This window comes from Mustela erminea, chromosome Y (assembly GCF_009829155.1).
Source record: "Mustela erminea isolate mMusErm1 chromosome Y, mMusErm1.Pri, whole genome shotgun sequence".
Taxonomy (NCBI): Eukaryota; Metazoa; Chordata; class Mammalia; order Carnivora; family Mustelidae; genus Mustela; species Mustela erminea.
The window spans coordinates 5,062,516-5,075,813 of record NC_045636.1 but is presented as its reverse complement, the minus strand read 5'-3'; the positions used below and the strand labels follow the sequence as shown (position 1 = coordinate 5,075,813).

Genomic DNA, 13,298 nt, shown 5'->3' with positions numbered 1-13,298 from the left:
TCCCTTCTACCTCAGCCTCCTCCAGTTTATGATGGGGAAGGAGACATTAGAGCATCAGAAACTGAGAGTTATTTGCCTCTGGAAATTTGTGCTATTGATAAGGTAACCTCCCTGTTTAGATCTCTGTAGAGCAAGGGAGATTCCTGTCTTGCAGGATTGTGATCTCTGCAAGTTAACTATTTATCGTTTTATGGCAGTCAGGGGTGCCTGAGGAATGCCACACATAGTATGGAGGGGAGCGGGTGGAGAGGGGGGTGCGAGGCGCCAGCTTCTGCTCTGTCCTCAGCCAGCCTCCTGCTCCCTCATCACTATGATCCCAGCAATCCCACTTCTGGGTATATATGCAAAAGAATTCAAAATAGTTTCTTTTTTTTTTTTTTTTAAAGATTTTATTTATTTATTTGACAGAGAGAAATCACAAGTAGTCAGAGAGGCAGGCAGAGAGAGAGAGAGGGAAGCAGGCTCCCTGCTGAGCAAAGAGCCCGATGCGGAACTCGATCCCAGGACCCTGAGATCATGACCCGAGCCGAAGGCAGCGGCTTAACCCACTGAGCCACCCAGGCGCCCTCAAAATAGTTTCTTGAAGAGATGTCTGAACACCCACATTAATCACCAAATTGTTCAAATAGCTAAGAGACAGAAGCAACACAAATGTCTATCACCACATAAATAAAGAATATATGATAATACATAGAGAGGAATTTTATGCAGTCTTAAAAAGGGGGAAACCCTGTCACATGCTACAATATGGAAAAACCTCCACAACCTCATGCTAAGCAACTATCCCAGTGACATAAAGAAAAATATTTTATGATTCCAATCATATAAAGTACCTGAAGTAGTCAAAATCACAGGAACAGAGAATAAAAAGGTATGTACCAAAGAGGAGAACTCGTGATGCCATGGGTGGGTAATTTAGATTAGTGAGTATATTGTTTCACTTCTGCAAGATTAAATAATTCCAGAGCTTCTTGAAATGATATAATTATATTTAATCCATAACTATCAGTTCAGAAATTTAGTGTTACATTTTTTTTACAATAATAAAAATATTAAAATTCCTCAACAAAACATTAACCAAAATTTTAAGTATATTGCAGATATTATACCAAATGACCAAGTAAGATTTATCCTAATAATGTGAGATTTTCAACATATAAATCAGTGTATTGTAATAAATTTATTTTTATTTTAATAGAACTGTTTTTGAAGGGTGCCTGAGTGGCTGGCTCATTTGGCTGAGTGGCTGCCTTCAGCTCAGCTCATGATCCCAGAATTCTGGGGCTGAAGCCATATGTCTGGCTCCTTGCTTATCAGGGAGCCTGCTTCTTTCTCTCTCTCTGCCTGCCTCTCCCACTGCTTATGAGCTCTATCCCTCTCTCTGTGTCAAATAAATAAAATCTTAAAAAACCAAACAATTTTTGACACATCACATAAATATGATTAAGGAAAAAAACTCTGTGACCACCTCAATTGATTCAGGAAAAAACTTAAACAAATTCCAACCTTTTCATGATAAAAACACTTATGATGAGGGAGCACGAGGCTGGCTGAAGACAAAGCAAAAGGTGGCACCTTGCACCCCATCTCCATCTGCTCCCCTCAGTCATATGTGTAGCATCCCTCAGGCAGCCCTGACTGCCATGAACAAATAGTTAACTTACAGGGATCACAATCCTGCAAGACAGGAGTCTCTCTTGGCTTACAAATGTCCTAAATCTCATTAACAAAGATGATTGATAGCAGGAGTGTGACACCTCCTTAACATGTGAAAATTCTGTTGAAACCTCCCATCCCTTCCCTTCACCTTCCCCCAACCGCAAGGTATATAACATGCCATCCCTCACAACCCGGGGCAGCAGCTCTTCCTGCCTACGGGTCCTGTCCCTGTGCTTTAATAAACCACCATTTTGCACCAAAGATGTCTCAAGAATTCTTTCTTGGTCATCGGCTCTGGACCTCAGCCCACCGAACCTCACCTAGGTTCTAGAATTTCATCACTTAAAGAATAAAAAGAAAATCTCAACAGGATAAAGATCCTATATGTAAAGCTTTGACTTACTATCTACTCAATGATGAGAGACTAAACGCTTTCTCTATCAGGAACAAGAGAAGGATGTCTGTTATCATCTTTTCTATTCAATGCATAGAAGAACGTAAAGCAAAGAAAAGGCAAATGAAAGACAAAAATTGGGGGGATGGAAGTTAAACCATCTCTAGTTGGAAGAGACATGATTTCATATACTGATAAAATCCTGAAAAGTTGATAAAGACCATGAATTTGGCAAAACTGTCAAGTACAAAATCAATACACAAAATCACTTGTCTTTCTACATAATATAGTAGCAATGAACCAATTAAAAAATAATTAAGAAATTAGAAAAAAATACTACCTATCATAGTAGCAAAAGGATAAATAAGAATAAATAAACATAACTAAGAAGGAGCAACTGTGTTGAAAGAAATGGAAGACCTAAATAAAAGAATATGTGTTGATGCACTGAAAGGCTTCACATTAAAATGTCAATACCACCAAATGATCAACAGATATAATGTAATCTCTCCCAAAATTCCAATGGTGTTTACTGCTGAAATAGGGAAAGCCTATTCTAAAATTCATATAAACAATCCAGTTTCAAAATGAATTGATTATTTAACAGATTTTATTTATTCATTTGAGAGCAAGTGAACATGGGATGTGGGAGGAGGATGAAGAGGAAGAACCAACAAGTTCCAAGAAGACGGAGGATGAAGAGGGAGAACAGCTGAGCAGGGAACCACATGCCAGGCTCTGGCTCGATGCATGGGATCATGACCTCAGCTGAAGGCACATGCTCAACCGAACAATAGAGGTGCTCCTAAAAATGGACTTAAAAGACATTTTGCCACACTAAACAAAAGATAAGTTCATGAAAAAATGCTCAACACCACATACAGAAATAAAAACCCAAACATCATAAAATGTTACATAGTATCTAATGGGAGGGCTACTACCTTAAAGAAAGTTAAAAAAATAACAAGCATGGGAAAGGATATGGAGGAAACTAGAACCCTTATACATTGCTTATGGCAATATAATATACTGTGTCATTGTGCAACTCAGTTTTGTGAACCTCAAAAAAGGTTAACATAGAATTACCAAGTAGTATCTATTTCCAAGGCATATTCTCAAAAGAATTGAGAACGGTTACTCAAACAGATATCTGGGTTCACAGCAATTATCATAGCAGCAGTATCCATCAAGCCAAGTATCCATCAACAGATGAACTGTGTAAGCAAAAACATTGTATGTACATCAATTATCTACTGATCATTCAGCTTTAAAGGAAGGAAATTCTGCAATATGCTACAACATGGATGAACTTTGAAAATATTATGCTATATGAAACAATCCAAGCACAAAAGGACTAATACTATGTGATTCCTTTTATGTGAGTTACTTGTAATAGGCAAGTAAACAGCGATAGTACATAGATCAGAGGTAACGAATGGGTGGAAGGTTTGGAAAATGGGTATTTTCATTTAAAAAATTTTGTCTGGATAATGAAAAATTTAGGAGATAGTGTTGACTGCATGACACTTTATAAAAGTTCTTAAGGCCACTGAACTGTCCACTTAGGTTAAGTCAAACATGTTAAATGTAAGTTTCCTAAATATCAAAGTACTATGTAGAAAACCAAAAGGTTTCCTTATTTGACTTCTAAGATAAATTATGATCAAAATATTCCTTTCTGTTGAAATGAGTAAGGTCAGTCTTCTTCTAGATTAAAAAAATCACTTACTTGCTGGGACAGTGCAATAATAAGTCAATGATAAATGTCTGCCAGGCTTTTTCTTTACTAAGTGCATCCAAGGCTGTTGGAATTAGAGCAAAACATAGTGTCATCACTTCCAATGCTTCACAGCAAACCTGTTCATCCTCCATGTCTGGCTCAATGCTTGCAGTGAGGGTCTGTAAAGTTAGAATCAAAATAAATTACTCATTAATTTAAAATACACTGAAGTGTTTTATTTTCAAAATAAAATGATATATTATTATCTTACAGCTGTATATTTACTTTAAACTAAAAGATCCAGGGATGCCTGGGTGATTCAGTGGTTAAGCATCTACCTTCGAGTTAGGTCATGATCCCAGGGTCCTGGGACTGAGTCCCACCCACATCAAGCTCCCTGCTCAGGCCGGAGGTGGCTTCTCCCTCTCTTCTTGTCCCTCCCCGTGATCACGTGAACATGCAGCATGGTTTTTGTCAGGTGAATAAAATTAAAAAAACAACTAAACAAAATAACCCAAAAACTAATAGATACAAATGACCTGGTCTTTAAAGGATAGCAGAGATGATGAAAATTTAGTGCACAATTAACCTTTATATAAAAGGAATACAGTTTTGTAATAATTCTTACCATGTCATAAATTTTTGTGATTTCTTCATTTGGGCTAAATACCAAATCTAATGCCCCACATCCTGATGCCCAGATGATTTTTTGTATAGCTCTAATTACACAAGTATCGGGCATGTATCTTGAAGCCTGAAAGAAAATGAATACTTAAAAATGCTGACAAAATATTAAGTGAAGTTATCAGAAAACATTTCTCTTTGTGAAAGTAGTATAAATGGCTTTTACCACAAATATGCTCTGCACCGTCTTTAATATCTCAAGTAGCCTTTGTCACATTTTTTTTCAAATCTTCACCTCAAGTCATAAGATATATGCAGATGAAGTAAAACTATCAGCTACAGCCTAAATATGCTTCAGGTTAAGATCTAATATGGCTCTATAGATATTTTTCTTAAGATTTGTTAAAACACAGGAAAACCAAGTTACCCAGTCATTCAATTCCTATGGTTTACACAGGTAAGAAAAAAGTCAGCTGACCAAAGCACAAGTGATTTGGTGAATTTTCAAAGTAAACAGTTTTATTCCTGATAGTAAAAAAATGAAATAATTCTAACGTCTATGAACAGAACAAGGAAGATAACCATAAAAGGTAGAAACATTTAAAATGGAATAAACCACACACAGGTAGGTGATTGAAAAATTCTAAAATCATGCTGACTGGAATAACTCAGACATAAAAAGTACACAATATGATCCCATTTTGCAAAATTTAAGAAAAGAGAACTATTCTATAATGACAAACGCAGAGAAGTGGTTGCTTATAGCCAGGAGCAGAAAACTTCTGGGATTGATGAAAATGTTGTTTTCTTGACTGTACCATTACTTTAAACTCATCATATGTTTTATTTTGACCTAGTTCATGCAATATTAATTGTATCTCAAATAGCCTGTTTAAAAAGTACTTTCTAAAGTATGAATATTAATAGATAACACTAATAGCAGAATTTTATGAAACTTAAGCTGAAATAAAATCGAGGCTTATGGTCTCAGAATATCTGGTCCTAGATTGTGAGAATCTTCATTTATTTATGAATACGTAGATACTATATCAAAAATAACAAAAAATAAACCAACCCAGACTCTGCGCAAGACTCTTCAGTTTGATACTAACCTCATCAGATATTTGCTGGGCAAGACGTATGGATACATTTCTAAGCATGCACTCAGATGATGGGTTTGGAATAATCTGAAGGGCATTTTGTAGCACCACTGCTTGATCATGAGTAACTTGGTTAATCTGTAAAAGTTAACATTTTTATTTGGAAGTAAAAACCATAAGCATATTTTCAAAAAATTTTGCATAATATAACCTTAACCCTCTGGTCCTCATCCATCACCACTCTCTTGAGGATGTAATCCTTCTACATATGCACTGCACGATTTATGGTAATCCGCAGAAAAAGCATTTCAGATTGCCAACACTGTAGACTTCTCTTAGATACCTTCTGGAGTGACAATATTCTACTGCAATGTCCACTTTCAGATGAATTTTTTAAAATTAACATGGAATTTATTATTTGCCCCAGGGGTACAGGTCTGTGAATATTTAGGCTTAAATAATTCACAGCACATACCCTTTCCAATGTCCATCACCCAACCACCCTATTCCTCCCCACGCCTCCCACAACCCCTTGTTTGTTTCCTGACATTAAAAGTCTTTTATGGTTTGTCTCCCTCCCTGGTCCCATCTTGTTCAGATGAATTTAATACTGTCTCCACAACTGAGTTCACTTTCAAATGAAGAAGATAAATCACACAGCTCTGAACGTGTTTCCAGGTAAATTCTTTCCCCAGCCCTCCTGGCTATTCCTGTCATGGTATCATTGAAAAAAATGAGGTACACCAAAAAAATACACCTTTAATTTCTTATCCTATAATCTTTAAATTTAGAACTCAATTCCTTCCCTTTCAGTCTTTTTTTTTTTTGACAGGCAAGGATCACAAGTTGGCAGAGAGGCAGGCAGATAGAGAGAGAGGTGGAAGCAGGCTCCCTGCTGAGCAGAGAGCTGGATGTGAGGCTCCATCCCAGGACCCTGGATCATGACCTGAGCTGAAGGCAGAAGCTTTAACCCACTGAGCCATCCGGGTGTGCCCCCTTTCAGTCTTTAAGATGTTCCTCATTTTATTCAAAGGTACTTGTGCTATGTGTGCTCTATAATGTTTCTCCTCCCAACATGCTAAAATTTCTACATCATCTTCACCCCATTCTCTTTCACAATAAAGTTTTTTTTTTTTTTAAAGATTTTATTTATTTATTTGACAGAGAGACAGATCACAAATAGAGTAGCAGGCAGAGAGAAGGAGAAGCAGGCTCCTTACTGAGCAGAGAGCCCGATGCAGGGCTCGATCCCAGAACCCTGGGACCATGACCTGAGCTGAAGGCAGAGGCCTAACCCTCTGAGCCACCCAGGCGTCCCCTCACAATAAAGTTTTATTAAGAAATATTTTTAGGGGCACCTGGTTGGATCAGCTGGTTAAGTGATTTTGGCTTAATTCACGATTGTAAGGTCAAGAGCCTCACTAGGCTCTGTGCTGGGCATGAAGTCTGCCTGAGATTCTCTCTCCCTCTCCCTCTCCCCAACTCCTGCTTGCTCTCTCTTACAAAAAAATCTACATATATATTTTTAAAAAAAGGAATTTTTTTAAAAAAGCTTTTATTTATTTATATGACAGAGAAAGATCACAGGTAGGCAGAGAGACAGGCAGAGAGAGAGAAGCAGGCTCCCCGCTGAGCAAAGAGCCCGATGTGGGGGTTCGATCCCAGGACCCCGAGATCATGACCTGAGCCGAAGGCAGTGGCTTAACCCACTGAGCCACCCATGCACTCTCTTAAAAAGAGGAATTTTAAGAAATTCAAGGGTTGGGGTGCCTGGGTGGCTCAGTGGGTTGGGCCTCTGCCTTTGGCTCAGGTCATGATCTCAGGCTCCTGGATCAAGTCCCACATCTGGCTCTCTGCTCAGCGGGAGGCCTGCTTCCCCCTCTCTCTCTGTCTGCCTCTCTGCCTGCTTGTGATCTCTTTTTGTCTAATAAATAAATAAAAAAAAAAGAAACTCAAGGGTTTGTGAAGTTGTTTCTACAGACACAAAGGTGGCCAAAGCAGAATGACTAGGTAAAATACTTACGGTCTCTAACCTCAAATCAGATCCTGCTTTCATTTTTACTTAATGTATTATTTATTATATATACATATTAATTACTTAAATAAATGCTTGGAAGTCTAATTGCATAGTGCCTCTAAAATGAAATTTCAAATAAAAACCCGAAGTCGTGGAAAGTACAGTTTTAGAGTCAGCCTGCCTCTTCACAGAGTTGAAATTTCAGGTCATTTTATTATCGAGATCAAAATAGTTCATGTCTTTAGATATTGGTTTTCACTTACAAAATAGGTAGTAAGAGTAATCCACAAATATGTGTGGATTTTTAAGTAAGAGTAACCCACAAATATGTCTAATATTGATGACTAAATGATACAATATGGTGATCAGAACATTAGAGTTTGACATATTTGCCCATTAAACATGGACATGCACAATTTAAACATTAAACCTGGAAGTGAAAATGGAGCATTGTAATTTTCTTTTTAAAATTTGCAAGGGTGGGGGCGCCTGGGTGGCTCAGTGGATTAAGTCTCGGCCTTTGGCTCAGGTCATGGTCTCAGGATCCTGGGATCGAGCCCCACATAGGGCTCTCTGCTCAGCAGGAGCCTGTTTCCCCTTCTCTCTCTCTGCCTGCTTCTCTGCCTACTTGTGATTTCTGTCTGTCAAATAAATAAATAAAATCTTAAAAAAAAAAAAAATAAAATAAAATAAAATTTGCAAGGGTGCCTGAGTGCTCAGTCACTTAAGTGTCTGACTTCAGCTCAGATCATGATCCTGAAGTTCTGGGATCTGCATCAGGTTCCCTGCTCAGCAGGGAGTCTGTTTCTCCCTTTTCCCTTCACCCCGCTTGTGCTCACTCTCTCTCATTCTTGCTCTATCTCAAATAAATAAATACTAAAATTTGCCGTACAACCTGCATTTTTCTTTTAACCTTATTAGTAGAAAATTGAAAAATTATACAAAAGAGAGAAGGAAAAAAAAGTAGAGAAGAATATAAATTACCCTAAAGAATTTATTATCTAGCTTTTATAATTATCAATAAAATGTGAGATTTTTTCACTCCCTCTTCAGCTCACACAGTCTGACCCTATCTCCCCAGAATTACATTGGACGAAAATCCGAGACATTGTATTTTATTCAAAATACCTCAGCATATGACTCTTTTTTGAAACAAACCCACAAAACAATTATCCTACCTAATTAATGGTAATTCTAAGTATCGAATGTCCAATCATTATTCAAATTTCTGAGATGAAAAACCAACCTGTTTCTAAAAAAAATCTATATCCTTAAAGCATTTTATCTCTAGCGAGTAACTTAATAAAGCTAAATAAAATAAACTAAAATTTAGTGTAAAGTGAATGACACACTCAATCCTTGCATCAATCTCAGTATATCCTGAGAATATTCAGCGATGTTCATTAGGAGGATACCATGGCTGAGAAAAGTTCTTGTCAATTTTGGTGGTTATATTTGTCATAGTGGGAGAAGAGATGGGTAACACACCAATTAAATCTTTTTTTTATTACCATCTATCTCTATTCATCTTTCAGGTATCAGTTAATAAAAGGTTCAGATGAGTTTTTGACACTTAAACAACTGAAACTCAAACTGACTTAGGGAACAGGCGCCCTATGAGGTCAGTGTAATCACTGTTTACATTTCAATGCAAATGTAACCGAACTTATATTCTCTACTTAAGAATCACTAAGTAGTTTAAAGTTTAAAAATTACATGTCAACCATAAACCTTATTAATGATTTAAAAATTTTTATTACCGGTGTTATGGGATCTGCACCTTCTACAACTGGCTGACAAGCTTCTGCTACAGCTCGAACATGGCCATAGCCTATGGCAGTTAACAATAGTTTGGCTATCTTAAGACCATTGAGGTAAGCACCCCTTCGAGTTTCTGTGTCTGTATTTGGCAGGAAGGTATTTCTTGTTAACATACTCAGTACAAGAGGTAAGCCACCACTTTTCAAGAAGTGAAACTGAAAGTCAGAGGAATCATCTGCCAAAGGTGCACTAGCAGGCATTAGCAAGGCATAAACAACCTGGAAAAAAAGAAAAGGGAAGGGGGCTGTATTAAAAGATGTTAAAAATTTTTAAAAATAACTTATTTCCTTTATCATCAATACTAAAAAATTCTTAAATAAGATTACATTCTTATGCATATTTTTTATATTACCATATGATGTAAAAATTAGTTTTGAAAAAAAAAATAAAATGAACCTCTGTTAGGTATAGCACTTGGGAGGCAGAAGGACCAAAGAAAAGTGATTCAAGAGCCGGTCCAAGGTTATTTTCTCCAAGTTTTGCAGGATCCAAACAAAGAGCTCTTAATTTTTCTACTGTTGTGCTATCTGCAAAGAAAACACAGTTACAGTAAAATGTAAATCATATATTACTATTTTACATTTAATGTACTTAAGAGTATTAATTATAGAACATCATCAATAAATATCCATTAAGGTGAGTTCTAAGATCAACTCTTAAACTATAACCAGACCTGAACTAGTTAATGATCAGCTAAGGTTCTTTAACAGTCAACCTAAAACATGAAGGGAACAGTTTGCTATCCAGAGACCTCAAATCAACTATTCTTCCTTCCCTACTAGAGACAGATAAAAACCACAAAAACCAAAACAAAAACCCAAAACTGCACAACACTGAGTAGTAGTTCTTCTGAAACATAAACAAACATAAACAAGCTCCTGCCACCAAGTTCTCAATTATTTGCCCCCTATGATAAACCATTTTTTTTTTTTTTAAAGATTTTATTTACCTATTTGAAAGACAGAGATCACAAGTAGGCAGAAAGGCAGGCAGAGAGAGGAAGGGAAGCAGGTTCTCCGCTGAGCAGAGAGCCCGATGCGGGGCTCGATCCCAGGACCTTGGGACCCGAGCCGAAGGCAGAGGCTTTAACCCACTGAGCCACCCAGGCTCCCTAAACCATTTGTTTTTGGCTTTTAAAAACCTGCAGTACTATTTAAAAGAGACAACTTTCCTAATATATATCTAACAGCAAAAGAGCTATGCATTTTCCTTTTGTACAAAGATGTGAGATTTACAAAAAATGAAGAGATACAACTAAAAAGATAATCTCTCAAAAGAAAAACATAGTAAATCTTCATAATCTTAGATTACACAATAATTTCTTACATATGATGCTAAAAGCAAATGTGACAAGAGGAGAAACAGTTTAACTGGACTACATCAATATTAATCTTTTGTGTATAAAAGTAAACTTAGAAAATAAAAAGAAGGGGCGCCTGGGTGGCTCAGTTGGTTGAGCGACTGCCTTCGGATTGGGGTCATGATCCTGGAGCCCCAGGACTGAGCCCTGTGTCAGGCTTGAGCAGAGGGCCTAATCTTTCCCCTGCCCATCACCATGCTTCTGTTCTCTCTCAAATAAATAAAATCTTTTTTAAAAAGGGGGGAAAAAAAGAAAATGTACAAGATAGGAAGGAATATTTGTAGTTGTGTATCTGATAAAGGATTTATACCTGAATGTACTGTACCATTTAAAATTAAATAAAAAAAAAGAAACTTCAAAAGTAAGTAAAGTACTGTAACATTTAAAATTCAATAAAAAAACAAAAACAAAAAATTTTAAAAGTAAGCAAAGGATATAACAGACATTTCTCCAAAGATACAAAATGGCTGGTAAGCCCATGAAGAAACACTTTAACACTATTAGTCATCAAGGAAATGCAAACGGAAAACCTCAGTTAAGATGATCCTCTACCACAATTAGCATGACAATAATTCAAAAACAGTAATAAGTATCAATTAAAAGTGGAAAAACTCGGCCCCTTATACTTTACTTGTGGGACTAAGAATGCTGCCAATGTGGAAAACAATTTGGCAGTTCCCCAATATTGTTAAACATGGGAGTTACTAAGTCATCCAGCACTATGTATCCAAAAGCCTCAATGGACTTACTAAATCATCCAGCATGTATGTATATCCCCTGGTATGTATCCAAAAAGCCCCATAAAACTGTTCAAAACAAAAAATGTTCACAGCAGCATTAATCATAATATTGGAAACAACATGTCTACTACCTGATGAATGGAAGACAAAACTGTGATTTACAATACAGCAACATATACATTCAGCCTTAAAAAGTAATTCAATTCTGATAATACGGTAACATGGATGAATATATCCTCATGCTAAATGAAATAAGCCAGTCATATAAAGACAAACAGTGCATGAATCAACTTATATGGGGTTATCTGGAGAAGTCAGACTCAAAAGAAACAAAGGAGAATGTGGCTACCAGAGGCTGGAAAGAGGAGGCTATTATGTAAGCCAATGTTCTTGTGCTTAAGAAACACTGAGAGGTTCAGGTAAAAAGGTATAGGTGTGTGTAACTTTTTCTCAGGTAGTTAGAAAATTATTATATAAATAATGATACAGCAAATATGCTAAAATGTTAATCATTACTGAACATGGAAGAGTACTGGAAGTTCTTCTTCTTCTTCTTCTTTTTTTTTTTTTTTTAAGATTTTATTTATCATCTATTTAAGAGAGATGGCAAGAGAGTAAGCAAGAACAGTGGGGAGAAACCCGACGCGGGGCTGGATCCTAGGACTCTGAGACCATGACCTAAGCCAAAGGCAGGCACTTAACCAACTGAACCATCTAGATGCCCCTGGAAGTGCTTTGTATCATTCCATGTAGCTTTAAAATTATTGCGTTATAAAGAGTGGGTTTTATAACAGGACAAAAAAGATTAAAAAAAATTTTTTTAATGGAAAAGACGACAATGCTTTTTTGCCTGACTGCCGTCATCAGGGGTGGTGGCATGCACACTCCTGGTGGCTACAGCTGAAATTAGGCCTGATGATGTGAAGGAGCAGGTATATAAACTGGCCCAGAAAAGTATGGTTCCCTCACAAATAGGTGTGATTCTGAGCGATACCCATAGTGCTGCACAAGCACATTTTGTAAAATGTAAAATGTAAAAATCCAAGTTCAAAGGACTTGCTTTTGATCTTCCCAAGGATCTCCACAATTTGATTGCTGTTCAAAAGTGTTGTGAGAGGATCACAAAGATAAGGATGCTAAATTCTAATTTTATTTTTTTAAAGATTTTATTTATTTGTCAGAGACAGAGAAAGAGAGCACAAACAGGGAGCGGCAGAGGGAGAAGCAGACTCCCTGCTGAGCAGGGAGCTTGATGTGGGGCTTGATCCCAGGACTCTTGAGATTATGACCTGAAGGAAGATGTTTCATCAACTAAGCCAATCAGGCATTGAAATTCTGATTCTTACTGAGAGCTGCTGTAATCACCGGTTGGCTAAATATTTTAAGGCCAAATGAGTCCCACCACCAGGGTAGAGGCTGTGGATGACTTGTATTTCCAGTACGAAATGAATAATTACTGGAATAAAAGGTACTCCATAAGGAATACATACATAATCAATGGGACTGAAATAATGGGACTGAAATATGACGACAGATGGTAGGTACTTTCTACCTACCATAAGGACGGTATATGTATAGTTGTTGAATCACTATATTGTATGCCTGAAACTAAGGAAACACTGTGTATCAACTATGTATCAAGAAAAATTAAAGTTTAAAAAATAGAAGAGGGGCGCCTGGTGGTTCAGTAGGTTAAGCTTCTGCCTTCAGCCCACGTCATGATCTCAGGGTCCTGGGACCAAGTCCTGCACTGGGCTCTCTGCTCAGCAGGGAGCCTGCTTTCCTCCACCCCCCCACCTGCCTCTCTGTCTACTTGTGATCTCTCTGTCAAATAAATAAATGAAATCTTCTTAAAAAAATAGA

The 13,298-nt window shown here is 37.2% G+C and overlaps 1 protein-coding gene across 2 annotated transcripts in view; it reads right to left on the bottom strand.

Annotated features, from left to right (window-relative positions):
• LOC116583895 (probable ubiquitin carboxyl-terminal hydrolase FAF-X) overlaps positions 1 to 13,298 on the bottom strand; it is a 138,436-nt gene that overhangs the window by 55,369 nt on the left and 69,769 nt on the right. For both annotated transcript variants that reach the window (XM_032331881.1, XM_032331882.1), the window contains exons 22-26: positions 9,732 to 9,862; positions 9,275 to 9,553; positions 5,510 to 5,635; positions 4,402 to 4,527; positions 3,783 to 3,952 (exon numbers count right to left, since the gene is read on the bottom strand). In XM_032331881.1, the coding sequence (XP_032187772.1) occupies positions 3,783 to 3,952; positions 4,402 to 4,527; positions 5,510 to 5,635; positions 9,275 to 9,553; positions 9,732 to 9,862 (832 nt within the window). The remainder of the gene's footprint in view (positions 1 to 3,782; positions 3,953 to 4,401; positions 4,528 to 5,509; positions 5,636 to 9,274; positions 9,554 to 9,731; positions 9,863 to 13,298) is intronic.